At 39.3% G+C, this 16062-nt stretch overlaps 2 protein-coding genes across 28 annotated transcripts in view; both read right to left on the bottom strand.

Annotated features, from left to right (window-relative positions):
* LOC108276785 (protocadherin beta-16) overlaps positions 1-16062 on the bottom strand; it is a 210794-nt gene that overhangs the window by 108481 nt on the left and 86251 nt on the right. The window contains exon 1 of one of the 27 annotated variants that reach the window (XM_047160943.2): positions 7882-11806. The exons of 24 other annotated variants lie outside the window; for them this stretch is intronic. In XM_047160943.2, coding sequence (XP_047016899.1) covers positions 7882-10323 — 2442 coding nt within the window. In that variant the 5' untranslated portion in view covers positions 10324-11806. 2 more of the 27 variants (XM_053686771.1, XM_017488742.3) reach the window with 2 other exon arrangements.
* Positions 11863-16053, bottom strand: LOC124629025 (protocadherin beta-16). The gene has a single exon (XM_047160977.2). The coding sequence runs from the start codon at positions 14362-14364 to the stop codon at positions 11911-11913; it is 2454 nt and encodes an 817-aa protein (XP_047016933.1). The 5' UTR covers positions 14365-16053; the 3' UTR covers positions 11863-11910.

Below are 16062 nucleotides of genomic sequence, written 5' to 3'. Positions count from 1 at the left end.
CCACTTCCGGTGACTCTGAGTCTTGCTGGAATTCTTTTTCTCTCATCGTGCGCTGCATAGTTTCTGTAAAACTCGGGTCCATCAATAAAACACTTTGTCCTCCAAGTGTAGAATATTTACAGCCACTCTTCCTCGAGTCCGTGGTCATGCAAGCATCATAATTATACATGTGCGGCAGCGTTTCAGTAACTCCTGTGTCTGCGTAACCGGGTGGATAGTATGGAATAACTGGGAGATTGGACTGATAGAAGACGCGCGATTGTCTCCACCTGTAGATCTTTACTGATATTATAACTACTACAGTTGTGATGAAAAGGAAAGAAACCGCAGCTAATGCTAAAACTAAATAAAAAGTGAGGTCATCGTTATATTGTTTGGCGTGCGTAAAGTCGGTGAATTCTGAGAGCACTTCAGGGAAAGTGTCCGTTACAGCTACATTTATGTTAACGACAGCTAAGCGAGATGGCTGTCCGTTATCCTCCACAACTACAGTGAGTTTTTGTTTGACAGCATCTTTATCAGTGACCTGGCGAACAGTTCGTATCTCTCCATTCTGCGCTCCCACTTCAAACAGCGCCCTGTCTGTGGCTTTCTGGAGTTTGTAGGAGAGCCAGGCATTCTGTCCAGAGTCCACATCAACAGCCACCACTTTAGTGACCAGATAGCCGACATCTGCTGAACGAGGCACAATCTCAGCCACCACAGAGCCACCAGTCTGTACTGGGTAGAGAACCTGAGGAGCGTTGTCATTCTGATCTTCAACGATGATCGTCACTGTGACTTCAGAACTTAACGGAGGAGACCCTCCGTCTCGGGCTGTCACATTAAAGCTGAAAGTTTTCATTTGCTCGTAATCAAAGGCCTTGATTGCATGTATAACTCCGCTCTCTGAATTCACTGAGACTAAATAACTTACTGGGTTGCCCTGTATATTATTATCCTCCAAAAAATACGACAGTCGCGCATTTGGTCCCCAGTCAGCATCGCTCGCTTTTACAGTCAGCACAGCCACACCCGGAGAGTTGTTTTCAGTAACTAATGTTTTATACTCGTCAGAACTGAATACGGGTGGATTATCATTCACATCAGAAATCTTAACATTGATCGTTTTGTTACTGTGCAGTGCAGGACTTCCTTGATCGGATACCAGAATGGTTATGTTGTATTCAGGAATCTTTTCTCGATCAAGAGTTTCATCTGTAATTAATGCATAGTAATCGGAAAGCGACGATTGTATTTTAAACGGCAGGTTTTCATCGATTTTACACTGCACGAGCCCGTTTTTATCGGAATCTGCGTCTTCTACATTAATTACAGCCACGGTTGTACCGACTGGAGAATTTTCTAGAATGACGTTTGAAAATGACATAAGCTGTATAGAGGGAGAATTATCATTTTCATCAATTACATCTATAATTACTTTACAGGTATCTGACAGGCCCCATTTATCCATCGCATTGATGTTTAATTGATATCGCCTTTCAGTCTCATAATCTAAAGTGTCTAAACTTACAACATCTCCCGTTTCAGACTTTACCTTAAAACGCTTCCGGGCCTCTTCACTAGCTTGAGCAATCGAATATGAGACTAGACCGTTTATACCATCGTCAGCGTCAGTGGCGCTTACAGTAGTTAAGACTGTACCGATTGGGGAATTTTCTCTGACTTCCGCTTTATAAACTGGCTGTTTACACACCGGGGCATTATCATTCACGTCTAATACAGAAACATGAATTTGCATTGTGCCTGATTTTTTAGGTGATCCGCCATCATATGCTGTCAGAACTAATTTTACCTCGACGCGTTCTTCTCGGTCCAGTTCTCGCTGCAAAAGCATTTCTAAATGTTTATTTCGATCAGCGTCGTTATTTATTTGCAGCTTGAAATGATCTGTCTGACTAAGAGAATAGCTTTCAACAGCATTTACACCGACGTCCAAATCTACAGCGCTGTCTAATGGAAAGCGAGTCCCCGGTGCTCTGTTCTCACTAATTTGTAAATTGACGGTACCTTTAGGAAATTTTGGTGCATTGTCATTTATATCCTGAACCTCCACAGTCACCCGGTGCAGTTCTATGGGGTTTTCCATGATCAGATCAAAACTGAAGCTGCAGGGCGTTGTTTGCTTGCAGAGCTCCTCTCGGTCTATCCTCTCCTTCACTACGAGGGTGCCTTTGTCTCTGCTCAGTTCGACATATTGCCGGCCGCCCTTTGTTACAACCCGAGCTTTTCCAGAAATAAGTCTACTTATCTCTATGCCCAGATCGTTGGCGATGTTGCCTACAAATGATCCCTCTGGAATCTCCTCTGGAATTGAATATCGCGCTTGACAAAAGACGAAGTCCATCCCGTAAACACAGAAAATAAAAAACACAGTCTGCCATTTTAGCTGTGTTGTAGTCATCCGACGGTGCCAAGAAGCAACACACGAGCGCAAATAACCCATACTGATAGTGATGTTATCCTCTAATCATTGCTGAAAATTAAAATGGTGAAATGTAAAGCTTCATATAACTGAAAAGAAGAATCTGTTGTAGTCTGCTCTTGTCAGAACTGCAAAAATAAATCGTTGTTTCCTCATTAATAAAACCGTCAGTAGGAGGGATTTTGGGTGGTTTTCATCTTCATTCTACATGAATCTTGTCAAATAGCGGCCCTTAGAGTATGAATGCTGAAAATGCACGTGTTTGTAACAGCCACATGTCCCTTAGCCTACATCCCAAATAATCCGGAAACACTCAAAAACCCCTGTAATAGCGATATCTGTTATAGTAATTGTGTGATTTAGAACGAAAGAACTAAAATATTCCACACCAATCATCATTTTCTTCACATTTTAAAAGATGACGCAATTAATCCATGCTAACGCCAACGTGGATATGTTCAGGATATGTCCAGACAGAGCCCAACAAAATTTCTAGACATGTTGAAAATGTATTTCATACTTAACTGAATCACGTCACACTGACAAATCAACAATATTTAAAACACCAGGACATCTCTGCGGTGTATAAAAGATTACACAGGACAGCACAATTGAAATAAAAAAGACTGGAGCTAATTCAGCACCACAGAGATGAACATCGCCATTCGGACACACACACACACACACACACACACACACACACACACACACACACACACACACACACACACACACATAAATATATACATATATATAAACATTTGTGTTCAAAGCAAAAAAATCAATTTAAGCGTTCAGTTTAAGGACGTCGTGCTCATTACTGAAGGCATCTTATAAGCACTTTATATCTGGTTATGTGAAGCGGATTTTCTGATCTTAATCCCATTGTCTATTCAAAACACTTTTCCAAACGTTAAGCAAGTTGAAACAGTCTAATGAAAGATAAAACTGCTTACATGACAAAATTGTAACTATTTTTAAATGTTATTATATAATTTCAGTCATACCTCCAAATCTAGTCCAAACTTATGTTTAAACATTATACTGTATCTTAAACACTACGCTGTGCAAGTTTGTTTGAAATGTTAAGCAGAAAGGGGGGGAAAAGGTAATACACTATTAAAATTAATAAGGAACGTTTTTTTTTCTTCTATTTTATGGTTTATACAACAAGAGTGTTAAACAGCCTTAGATTAAAACCTTTTTTCCTTACCACGTGCGTGACGCTGATTTTGTCCGACTACACTTCTTTTCTAAACTAAATTAAACTAAATTTCTCTAAATTAGACAAAAATTAAAAATGAAATATTAAAAAGGCGAATAAAATTTTTAGTGTTATTTAATGCTGTATTAAACACGAACGTTGACATGCTTTAGACTGAAAGATTATTTCCTTACCACTTCCATTGACCCGTGGTCTTGCTGGAATTCTTTTTCTCTCATCGCACGCTGCATAGTTTCTGTAAAACTCGGGTCCATCACTAAAACACTTTGTCCTCCAAGTGTAGAATATTTACAGCCACTCTTCCTCGTGTCAGTCGTCATACAAGCATCATAATTATACATGTGCGGCAGCGTTCCAGTAACTCCTGTGTCTGCGTAACCGGGAGGATAGTATGGAATAACTGGGAGATTGGACTGATAGAAGACGCGCGATTGTCTCCACCTGTAGATCTTTACTGATATTATAACTACTACAGTTGTGATGAAAAGGAAAGAAACAGCAGCTAATGCTAAAACTAAATAAAAGGTGAGGTCATCATTATATTGTTTGGCGTGCGTAAAGTCGGTGAATTCTGAGAGCACTTCAGGGAAACTGTCCGCTACAGCTACATTGATGTTCACTACAACTGAGCGAGATGGCTGTCCGTTATCCTCCACAACTACAGTGAGCTTCTGTTTGACAGCATCTTTATCAGTGACCTGGCGCAAAGTTCGTATCTCTCCATTCTGCGCTCCCACTTCAAACAGCGCCCTGTCTGTGGCTTTCTGGAGTTTGTAGGAGAGCCAGGCATTCTGTCCAGAGTCCACATCAACAGCCACCACTTTAGTGACCAGATAGCCGACATCTGCTGAACGAGGCACAATCTCAGCCACTACAGAGCCACCAGTCTGTACTGGGTAGAGAACCTGAGGAGCGTTGTCATTCTGATCTTCAACGATGATCGTCACTGTGACTCCAGAACTTAAAGGAGGCGACCCTCCGTCTCGGGCTGTCACATTAAAGCTGAAAGTTTTCATTTGCTCGTAATCAAAGGCCTTGATTGCATGTATAACTCCGCTCTCTGAATTCACTGAGACTAAAGAACTCACTGGGTTGCCCAGTATATTATGATCCTCCAAAAAATACGACAACCGTGCATTTGGTCCCCAGTCAGCATCGCTCGCTTTTACAGTCAGTACAGCCACACCCGGAGAGTTGTTTTCAGTAACAAATGTTTTATACTCATCAGAACTGAATACGGGTGGATTATCATTCGCATCGGAAATCTTAACATTGATCGTTTTGTTATTGTGTCGTGCAGGACTTCCTTGATCGGATACCAGAATGGTTATGTTGTATTCAGGAATATTTTCTCGATCAAGAGTTTCATCTGCAATTAATGCAAAGTAATCAGAAAGCGACGATTCTATTTTAAATGGTATGTTTTCATTTATTTTACACTGCACGAGCCCATTTTTACCCGAATCTGCGTCTTCTACATTAATTACAGCCACGGTTGTTCCGACTGGAGAATTTTCTGCAATGATGTTTGAAAATGACATAAGCTGTATGGTGGGAGCATTATCATTTTCATCAATAACTTCTATATCTATTTTACAGGTATCTGTTAAGCCCCATTTATCCATAGCATTAATATTTAGTTGATAAGTTTTTTCAGTCTCGTAATCTAAGCCTTTTAAAGTTGTAATCGCGCCTGTTTCCTTGTTTATGTCAAAAACATTCCTGGCTTCTACACTTGCCTGAGCAATCGAATATGAGACTAGACCGTTTATTCCTTCATCAGCATCAGTGGCACTTACTGCAGTCACGATTGTACCAATGGGGGAATTTTCTCTGACTTCTGCTTTATAAACTGATTGTTTACACACCGGGGCATTATCATTCGCATCTAATACAGAAACATGAATTTGCATTGTTCCTGATTTTTTAGGTGATCCTCCGTCATATGCTGTCAGAACTAATTTGAGCTCATCGCGTTCTTCTCGGTCGAGCTCATGGTTTAATATTATTTCGACGTATTTTTGCCCACCAGCCTGATTATGTATTTCAAGCTTAAAATGATCTGTCTGACTAAGCAAATAGCTTTCAATACCATTTACTCCCACGTCCAAATCTACAGCGCTGTCTAAATGAAAGCGTTTCCCAGATGCTGTGTTCTCACTAATTTGTAAATTGACGGTACCTTTAGGAAATTTTGGTGCATTGTCATTTATATCCTGAACCTCCACAGTTACCCGGTGCAGTTCTATGGGGTTTTCCATGATCAGATCAAAACTGAAGCTGCAAGGCTTTGTTTGCTTGCAGAGCTCCTCTCGGTCTATCCTCTCCTTCACTACGAGGGTGCCTTTGTCTCTGCTCAGTTCGACATATTGCCGGCCGCCCTTTGTTACAACCCGAGCTTTTCCAGAAATAAGTCTACTTATTTCTATTCCCAAATCGTTGGCGATGTTGCCTACAAACGATCCCTCTGGAGTCTCCTCCGGAATTGAATATCGCGCTTGACAAAATACGAAGTCCATCCCGTAAATACAGAAAATAAAAAACACAGTCTGCCATTTTAGCTGTGTTGTAGTCATCCGACGATGCCGAGAAGCAACACACGAGCGCACATAACCCATACTGACAGCGCGGTTATCCTCTAATTATTGTTAAAATATAAATGGTGAAAAGCAGACAATAATATTACAGAAAAGCAGAATCTGATGCAATCTGCTCTTGCCAGAGAAGGAAAAAGAACTCGGTGTTTCCTCATTAATAAAACCGTCAATAGGAGGGATTAATATGTTGTTTTCAGCTTCATTCTACACGAATCTTGTCCAATAGCGGCCCTTAGAGTATGAATGCTGAAAATGCACTTGTATGTAACAGCCATATGTCCCCTAGCCTACATCCCAAACCATCAGGAAACACTGGGAAAAACGTGTAATAGCGAGATCTGTTATAGCAATCTGCGTGATTTAAAAAGAAAGAGCTGAAATATTCCACACCAATCAGCATTTTCACCATATTTTAAAAGAGCAAACTATGAAACCATTCTAACACCAACCTGGAAATGTTTGGAATAAGTACAGACTGATCCAAAAAAAAATTTTGTTACGAATGTATTTCATACTTAATTGAACCATGTCACACTAAAATAGCAACAATTAAAAAATAAAATAAATAAAAAACACCACATCATCTCAGTGGTGTATAGAAGTTTACCCTGGACAGAACAGTAGAAGTGAGTAAGACTGGAGATAATTCAGCACCACAGAAATGGACAGCGCCAGACGGAAATAGTAAACCTTAATTCATGCCCAAAACGTTTCTTTTGTCATTTTTTGTCCCTCATGCTCATTCCTGAAAGCACTTTATCAACACAAAGCATTTATTCCCGTCATGCGCCTTTTCTGATACCAAACCCATGCTCGACATGCACAACAACATTTCCCAAAGGTTAAACAACATTACTCAAGTGAAACAGGTTAATTAAAGATGAAACTGATTATAGGATAAAATGTAAACTATTTTTATACGTTATTAAATATAAATTTCAGTCATTTCTGGCAATTAGATCTCCAATTATATTTAAAACTTATGTATAAACAATATGCTGTTTATTAATGAATATTATAATATTAAACACTGAACTGTGAACGAACGCTTTGAATTGCTCATTACGAAGGAAAAATTAAATAACTTTTTAAAAATGTCAGTGAGTAATGTCTTTATTCCTTGTATGAGCCATATTTCAGATTTCCATTATTTATATCTATTATTATATTTACTTGTGTTAAGTAAAAATTTGACGTTACATATATTTCCTTTGTTCTCATTGGTTCTTACTGTGCATGCTCAATGATGGCATACTAGTTCACTTGCAGAGTTAAGCGACGCACGGAAAAAGTTATCAGGATGTACAAGTTTGGGAGAACACAAGCTTTTGATCGTAATCGATTACAATATTTTATTCAACAAATAAGTTGTTGATAAGATGGGGTAAATAAAGTTCAGTGTACTGTAAGACGACTGAAAGAAATGTGACACTTGACTGAATCTGAAGAAAAAATTAAGTCAAACAATATTTTATAGACATCAGAGCTGAGTGTTTCTCAAAGAAGACAAGAGCTAATATGCGTAAAAAAATGTAAACTAAATTTAGAACAATCACATGTCCCGTATATAGCTATTTCAAGACATATTTCAAATGAACGGTGACATGCTTTAAATTGAAATATTATTCCCTTACCACTTCCGGTGACTCTGAGTCTTGCTGGAATTCCTTTTCTCTCATCACGCGCTGCATAGTTTCTGTAAAACTCGGGTCCATCACTAAAACACTTTGTCCTCCTAGTGTAGAATATTTACAGCCACTCTTCCTCGAGTCCGTGGTCATGCAAGCATCATAATTATACATGTGCGGCAGCGTTCCAGTAACTCCTGTGTCTGCGTAACCGGGTGGATAGTACGGAATAATTGGGAGATTGGACTGATAGAAGACGCGCGATTGTCTCCACCTGTAAATCTTTACTGATATTATAACTACTACAGTTGTGATGAAAAGGAAAGAAACAGCAGCTAATGCTAAAACTAAATAAAAAGTGAGGTCATCGTTATATTGTTTGGCGTGCGTAAATTCGGTGAATTCTGAGAGCACTTCAGGGAAAGTGTCCGCTACAGCTACATTGATGTTCACTACAACTGAGCGAGATGGCTGTCCGTTGTCCTCCACAACTACAGTGAGCTTTTGTTTGACAGCATCTTTATCAGTGACCTGGCGAACAGTTCGTATCTCTCCATTCTGCGCTCCCACTTCAAACAGCGCCCTGTCTGTGACTTTCTGGAGTTTGTAGGAGAGCCAGGCATTCTGTCCAGAGTCCACATCAACAGCCACCACTTTAGTGACCAGATAGCCGACATCTGCTGAACGAGGCACAATCTCAGCCACCACAGAGCCACCAGTCTGTACTGGGTAGAGAACCTGAGGAGCATTGTCATTCTGATCTTGAACGATGATCGTCACTGTGACTTCAGAACTTAAAGGAGGCGACCCTCCGTCTCGGGCTGTCACATTAAAGCTGAAAGTTTTCATTTGCTCGTAGTCAAAGGCCTTGATTGCGTGTATAACCCCGCTCTCTGAATTCATTGAGACTAAAGAACTCACTGGGTTGCCCTGTATATTATTATCCTCCAAAAAATACGACAGTCGTGCGTTTGGTCCCCAGTCAGCATCGCTCGCTTTTACAGTCAGCACAGCCACACCCGGAGAGTTGTTTTCAGTAACTAATGTTTTATACTCGTCAGAACTGAATACGGGTGGATTATCATTCACATCAGAAATCTTAACATTGATCGTTTTGTTGTTGTGTTGTGCAGGACTTCCTTGATCGGATACCACAATGGTTATGTTGTATTCAGCAATATTTTCTCGATCAAGAGTTTCATCTGTAATTAATGCATAGTAATCAGAAAGCGACGATTGTATTTTAAACGGCAGGTTTTCATCGATTTTACACTGCACGAGCCCGTTTTTATCGGAATCTGCGTCTTCTACATTAATTACAGCCACGGTTGTTCCGATTGGAGAATTTTCTGGAATGACGTTTGAAAATGACATAAGCTGAATAGAGGGAGAATTATCATTTTCATCAATAACCTCTATTATAATGTTACAGGTATCTGCCAGGCCCCATTTGTCCATTGCATTGATATTTAATTCGTAGCTTTTTTCAGTTTCGTAATCTAAAGTGTCTGACGTTGTAATAGCGCCTGTTTCTGAGTTTATCTTAAAAATCCTCATGGCTTCTTCACTTGCCTGATCAAAGAAATATGAGACAAGTCCATTTACACCTTCGTCAGCATCAGTGGCGCTTACTGCAGTTAAGGCTGTGCCTATTGGAGAATTTTCCTTCACTTCTGCTTTATAAACTGATTGTTTACACACCGGGGCATTATCATTTGCATCTAATACAGAAATAAGAATTCGCATTGATCCTGATTTTTTAGGAGATCCACCGTCATATGCAGTGAGGGTTAATTCTAGACTATTACGTTCCTCTCTGTCCAGCTCACGATGCAAAACCATGTGTACGAATTTTTTGTCGACAGCCTGATCATTTATCAGCTTGAAATAATCGGTTTGACTAAGCGTATAGCTTTCAATACCATTTACACCGACGTCCAAGTCTACAGCCCTGTCTAAATGAAAGCGTTTCCCAGATGCTGTGTTCTCACTAATTTGTAAATTGACGGTACCTTTAGGAAATTTTGGTGCATTGTCATTTATATCCTGAACCTCCACAGTCACCCGGTGCAGTTCTATGGGGTTTTCCATGATCAGATCAAAGCTGAAGCTGCAAGGCGTTGTTTGCTTGCAGAGCTCCTCTCGGTCTATCCTTTCCTTCACTACGAGGGTGCCTTTGTCTCTGCTCAGTTCGACATATTGCCGGCTGCCCTTTGTTACAACCCGAGCTTTTCCAAAAATAAGTCTACTTATCTCTATTCCCAGATCGTTGGCGATGTTGCCTACAAATGATCCCTCTGGAGTCTCCTCCGGAATTGAATATCGCGCTTGACAAAATACGAAGTCCATCCCGTAAATACAGAAAATAAAAAACACAGTCTGCCATTTTAGCTGTGTTGTAGTCATCCGACGATGCCGAGAAGCAACACACGAGCGCACATAACCCATACTGACAGCGCGGTTATCCTCTAATTATTGTTAAAATATAAATGGTGAAAAGCAGACCATAATATTACAGAAAAGCAGAATCTGATGCAATCTGCTCTTGCCGGAGAAGGAAAAAGAACTCGGTGTTTCCTCATTAATAAAACCGTCAGTAGGAGGGATTATGGGTTGTTTTCAGCTTCATTCTACACGAATCTTATCCAATAGCGGCCCTTAGAGTATGAATGCTGAAAATGCACTTGCATGTAACAGCCATATGTCCCCTAGCCTACATCCCAAATCATCAGGAAACACTGGGAAAAACGTGTAATAGCGAGATCTGTTATAGTATTCTGCGTGATTTAAAAAGAAAGAGCTGAAATATTCCACACCAATCAGCATTTTCACCACATTTTAAAAGAACAAACTATGAAACCATTCTAACACCAACCTGGAAATGTTTGGGATATGTACAGACTGATACAAAACATTCTTTTATTACAAATGTATTTCATACTTAATTGAACCATGTCACACTAAAATAGCAACAATTAAAAAAGAAACAAAAAACAAAACAAAAACACATCATCTCAGTGGTGTATAGAAGTTTACCCTGGACAGAACAGTAGAACTGAGTAAGACTGGAGATAATTCAGCACCACAGAGATGGACAGCGCCAGACGGAAATAGTAAACCTTAATTCATGCGCAAAACGTTTCTTTTGTCATTTTTTGTCCTTCATGCTCATTCCTGAAAGCACTTTATCAACACAAAACATTTATTCCCGTCATGCGCCTTTTCTAATACCAAACCCATGCTCGACACGCACAACAGCAATTCCCAAAGGTTAAACAACATTACTCAAGTGAAACAGGTTAATTAAAGATGAAACTGATTATAGGATAAAATGTAAACTATTTTTATATGTTATTAAATATAAATTTCAGTCATTTCTGGCAATTAGATCTCCAGTTATATTTAAAACTTATGTATAAACAATATGCTGTTTATTAATGAATATTATAATATTAAACACTGAACTGTGAACGAACGCTTTGAATGCTCATTACGAAGGAAAAATTAAATAACTTTTTAAAAAAGTCAGTGAGTAATGTCTTTATTGCTTGTATGAGCCATATTTCAGATTTCCATTATTTATATCTATTATTATATTTACTTGTGTTAAGTAAACATTTGACGTTGCATATATTTCCTTTGTTCTCATTGGTTCTTACTGCGCATGCTCAATGATGGCATACTAGTTCACGTGCAGAGTTAAGCGACGCACGGAAAAAGTTATCAGGATGTACAAGTTTGGGAGAACACAAGCTTTAGACCGTAATCGATTACAGTACAGTATTCAACAAATAAGTTGTTGATAAGATGAGGTAAATCAAGTGCAGTGTACTGTAAGACGACTGAAAGAAATGTGACACTTGAAATTAAGTCAAGGAATATTTCATAGACATAGGAGCTGAGTGTTTCTCGAAGAAGACAAGACCTAATATACGCGTAAAAAATGTACACTAAATTTAGAACAATCGCATGTCCCGTACATGGTTGTTTCAAGACATATTTCACATGAACGTTGACATGCTTTAAATTGAAATATTATTCCCTTACCACTTCCGGTGACTCTGAGTCTTGCTGGAATTCCTTTTCTCTCATCGCGCGCTGCATAGTTTCTGTAAAACTCGGGTCCATCACTAAAACACTTTGTCCTCCAAGTGTAGAATATTTACAGCCACTCTTCCTCGAGTCCGTGGTCATACAAGCATCATAATTATTCATGTGCGGCAGCGTTCCAGTAACTCCTGTGTCTGCGTAACCGGGTGGATAGTACGGAATAACTGGGAGATTGGAGTGATGGAAGACGCGCGATTGTCTCCACCTGTAGATCTTTACTGATATTATAACTACTACAGTTGTGATGAAAAGGAAAGAAACAGCAGCTAATGCTAAAACTAAATAAAAGGTGAGGTCATCGTTATGTTTGGCGTGCGTAAAGTCGGTGAATTCTGAGAGCACTTCAGGGAAAGTGTCCGCTACAGCTACATTGATGTTCACTACAGCTGAGCGAGATGGCTGTCCGTTATCCTCCACAACTACAGTGAGCTTTTGTTTGACAGCATCTTTATCAGTGACCTGGCGCACAGTTCGTATCTCTCCATTCTGCGCTCCCACTTCAAACAGTGCCCTGTCTGTGGCTTTCTGGAGTTTGTAGGAGAGCCAGGCATTCTGTCCAGAGTCCACATCAACAGCCACCACTTTAGTGACCAGATAGCCGACATCTGCTGAACGAGGCACAATCTCAGCCACCACAGAGCCACCAGTCTGTAGTGGGTAGAGAACCTGAGGAGCGTTGTCATTCTGATCTTCAACGATGATTGTCACTGTGACTTCAGAACTTAAAGGAGGCGACCCTCCGTCTCGGGTAGTCACATTAAAGCTGAAAGTTTTCATTTGCTCATAATCAAAGGCCTTGATTGCGTGTATAACCCCGCTCTCTGAATTCACTGAGACAAAAGAACTCACTGGGTTGTCCTGTATATTACGATGCTCTATGAAATACGACAGCCGTGCATTTGGTCCCCAGTCAGTATCGCTCGCTTTTACAGTCAGCACAGCCACACCCGGAGAGTTGTTTTCAGTAACAAATGTTTTATACTCGTCAGAACTGAATTCGGGTGGATTGTCATTCACATCAGAAATTTTAACACTGATCGTTTTGTTATTCTGTCTTGCAGGACTTCCTTGATCGGATACCAGAATGGTTATGTTGTATTCAGGAATATTTTCTCGATCAAGAGTTTCATCTGTAATTAATGCATAGTAATCAGAAAGCGACGATTCTATTCTAAACGGTATGTTTTCATTGATTTTACACTGCACGAGCCCGTTTTTACCCGAATCTGCGTCTTCTACATTAATTACAGCCACGGTTGTTCCGATTGGAGAATTTTCTGGAATGACGTTTGAAAATGACATAAGCTGTATAGATGGAGAATGATCATTTTCATCAATAACATCTATAATCACTTTACATATAACTTTTAGCCCACCTTTGTCCATTGCCTTAATATTTAGTTGATAACCTATTTCGTTCTCGTAATCTAAACGTTGTAAAGTTGTAATCGTGCCTGTTTCCGTGTTTATGTCAAAAACATTCCTGGCTTCTACACTTGCCTGAGCAATCGAATATGAGACTAGACCGTTTATTCCTTCATCAGCATCAGTGGCGCTTACTGCAGTCACGACTGTACCAATGGGGGAATTTTCTATGATTTCCGCTTTATAAACTGATTGTTTACACACCGGGGCATTATCATTCACATCTAATACAGCAATATGAATTTGCATTGTGCCTGATTTTTTAGGTGATCCTCCATCATATGCAGTCAGAACTAATTTTAGCTCGTCGCCTTCTTCTCGGTCCAGTTCGCGCTGCAGCAACATTTCTACATTTTTATTGCCGTCAGCTTCATTATTTATTTTCAACTTGAAATGATCCGTCTGACTAATCAAATAACTTTCAATACCATTTACTCCTACATCCAAATCTACAGCGCTGTCTAAAAGAAATTGCGTCCCAGTTTCTGTGTTCTCACTAATTTGTAAATTGACAGTACCTTTAGGAAATTTAGGTGCATTGTCATTTACATCTTGAACCTCCACAGTCACCCGGTGCAGTTCTATGGGGTTTTCCATGATCAGATCAAAACTGAAGCTGCAGGGCGTTGTTTGCTTGCAGAGCTCCTCTCGGTCTATCCTCTCCTTCACTACGAGGGTGCCTTTGTCTCTGCTCAGTTCGACATATTGCCGGCCGCCCTTTGTTACAACCCGAGCTTTTCCAGAAATAAGTCTACTTATCTCTATTCCCAAGTCGTTGGCCATGTTGCCTACAAATGATCCCTCTGGAGTCTCCTCTGGAATTGAATATCGCGCTTGACAAAAGACGAAGTCCATCCCGTAAACACAGAAAATAAAAAACACAGTCTGCCATTTTAGCGGTGCTGTAGTCATCCGACGATGCCGAGAAGCAACACACGAGCGCAAATAAACCATACTGACAGCGACGTGATCCTCTAATTATCGTTAAATAGAAAAATTGTGAAATGTAAAGCTTCATGTAACGGAAAAGCAGAATCTGATGCAGTCTGCTCTTGTCAGAACAGCAAAAATAAATCGTTGTTCCCTCGTTAATAAAACGGTAAGTAGGAGGGATTTTGTGTTGTTTTCAGCTTCATTCTACACGAATCTTGTCCAATAGCGGCCCTTAGAGTATGAATGCTGAAGATGCACTTGTATGTAACAGCCATATGTCCCTTAGCATACATCCCAAATGATCATGAAACACTAGGAAAGACGTTTAATGGCAAACGCTTTCATAGTAATCTGTGATTGAAACGGAAAGAGATAAAATATACCAGACTAATCAAATTTGCCGTCACATTTTAAAACAACAAGCAATGAAACCTTGCCAACACTAACGTGGATATGTTTGGTATATGTCCAGAAAGAGCTAAACAGTTTCTTTTACAAATGTTGTAAATGCATTTCAACTTTAATTTGAACACCTCACACTGATAAACCAGCAGTGTTGAAACACTACAGCTCAGTGGTGTATAAAAGATTACCAGCTCAAATTGGTAGTGAGTAAGACTGGAGCTAATTCAGTACCACGGAGATGAACGCAGCAGACGGAAAAATTAAAACTGTATTTGTGTAATCAAGGTCACCCAATTGAAACAGGTTAAATAAAGATGCAACCGTGTGCAGGGTAAAATTTACAACAAAAATATATACGTTATTAAATATAAATATCAGTCATGTCTGGACATTAGCTCTTCAGTTCTATTTCAAACTTATTTTTAAACAGATTGTATATTAAGCAATAATATAATATTAAACACTCAACTGTGAACGAGCGTTTGGAATGCTCATTAAGACGGAAAAACGAAATACCTTTTTAGATAAGTCAGTAAGTTATGCTATTATTGCTTGTAGGAGCCTTGTTTCATATTTCCATTATTTACATCTATTGGTTACATTTATTTACATTTATTCATTTAGCAGACGCTTTTATCCATATATTATTGTTATATTTACTTGTGTGAAGTGGATATTTAATTTGGCATATATTTCCTTCTTCTCATTGGTTCTTATTGCGCATGCTCAGTGATGGTATACTAGTCCCCTTGTAGCGATAAGCGATGCTCGAAAAAAATTATTAGAATGAGAGAACACAAACTTTTGACCGTAATCGATTAGAATATGTTTGTGTACAAATAGGTTGTTGAGAAGATGTGGTAAAACAAGTGAATTTTACTTTAAGACGAGTGAAAGAAATGTGAAACTTTACTGAGTCTAAATAAAGACAAGGGATATTTAATAGACTTCAAAAAACAAACAAACAAACAAACAAACAAACAAAAACATTGTACTGGCCCTTACACCTCTACTCTGCTCACTTTTCTTAAGATTTACTTAAAAATCTTGTATTGTAGCACTACTTGTATTGTTTTGCACTTGACATATCGCTTTGCCCGTTTTTCGTCATTTGTAAGTCTCATTGGATAAAAGCGTCTGCTAAATGAATGAATGTAATAAATGTAAAGGTGAGTTTCGCTAAGAAGACAATAACTAAGATACGTGTCAAAACGTGTAAACTATATTTAAACCAATCACCTCCCGTACATTGCCATTTCAAGACATATTTCAAATAGACGTTGACATGCTAGAGATTTAAAGCTTTGCTGCTTA

This window comes from Ictalurus punctatus, chromosome 16 (assembly GCF_001660625.3).
Source record: "Ictalurus punctatus breed USDA103 chromosome 16, Coco_2.0, whole genome shotgun sequence".
Taxonomy (NCBI): Eukaryota; Metazoa; Chordata; class Actinopteri; order Siluriformes; family Ictaluridae; genus Ictalurus; species Ictalurus punctatus.
Note: the sequence above shows the minus strand (reverse complement) of the source record. Positions and strands in the feature narration are given on the sequence as shown.

What these genes read in the sequence shown, in the direction of transcription:
- LOC124629025 (XM_047160977.2), bottom strand. Translation starts at nt 14,364, where the DNA reads ATGGTTTATTTGCGCTCGTGTGTTGCTTCTCGGCATCGTCGGATGACT.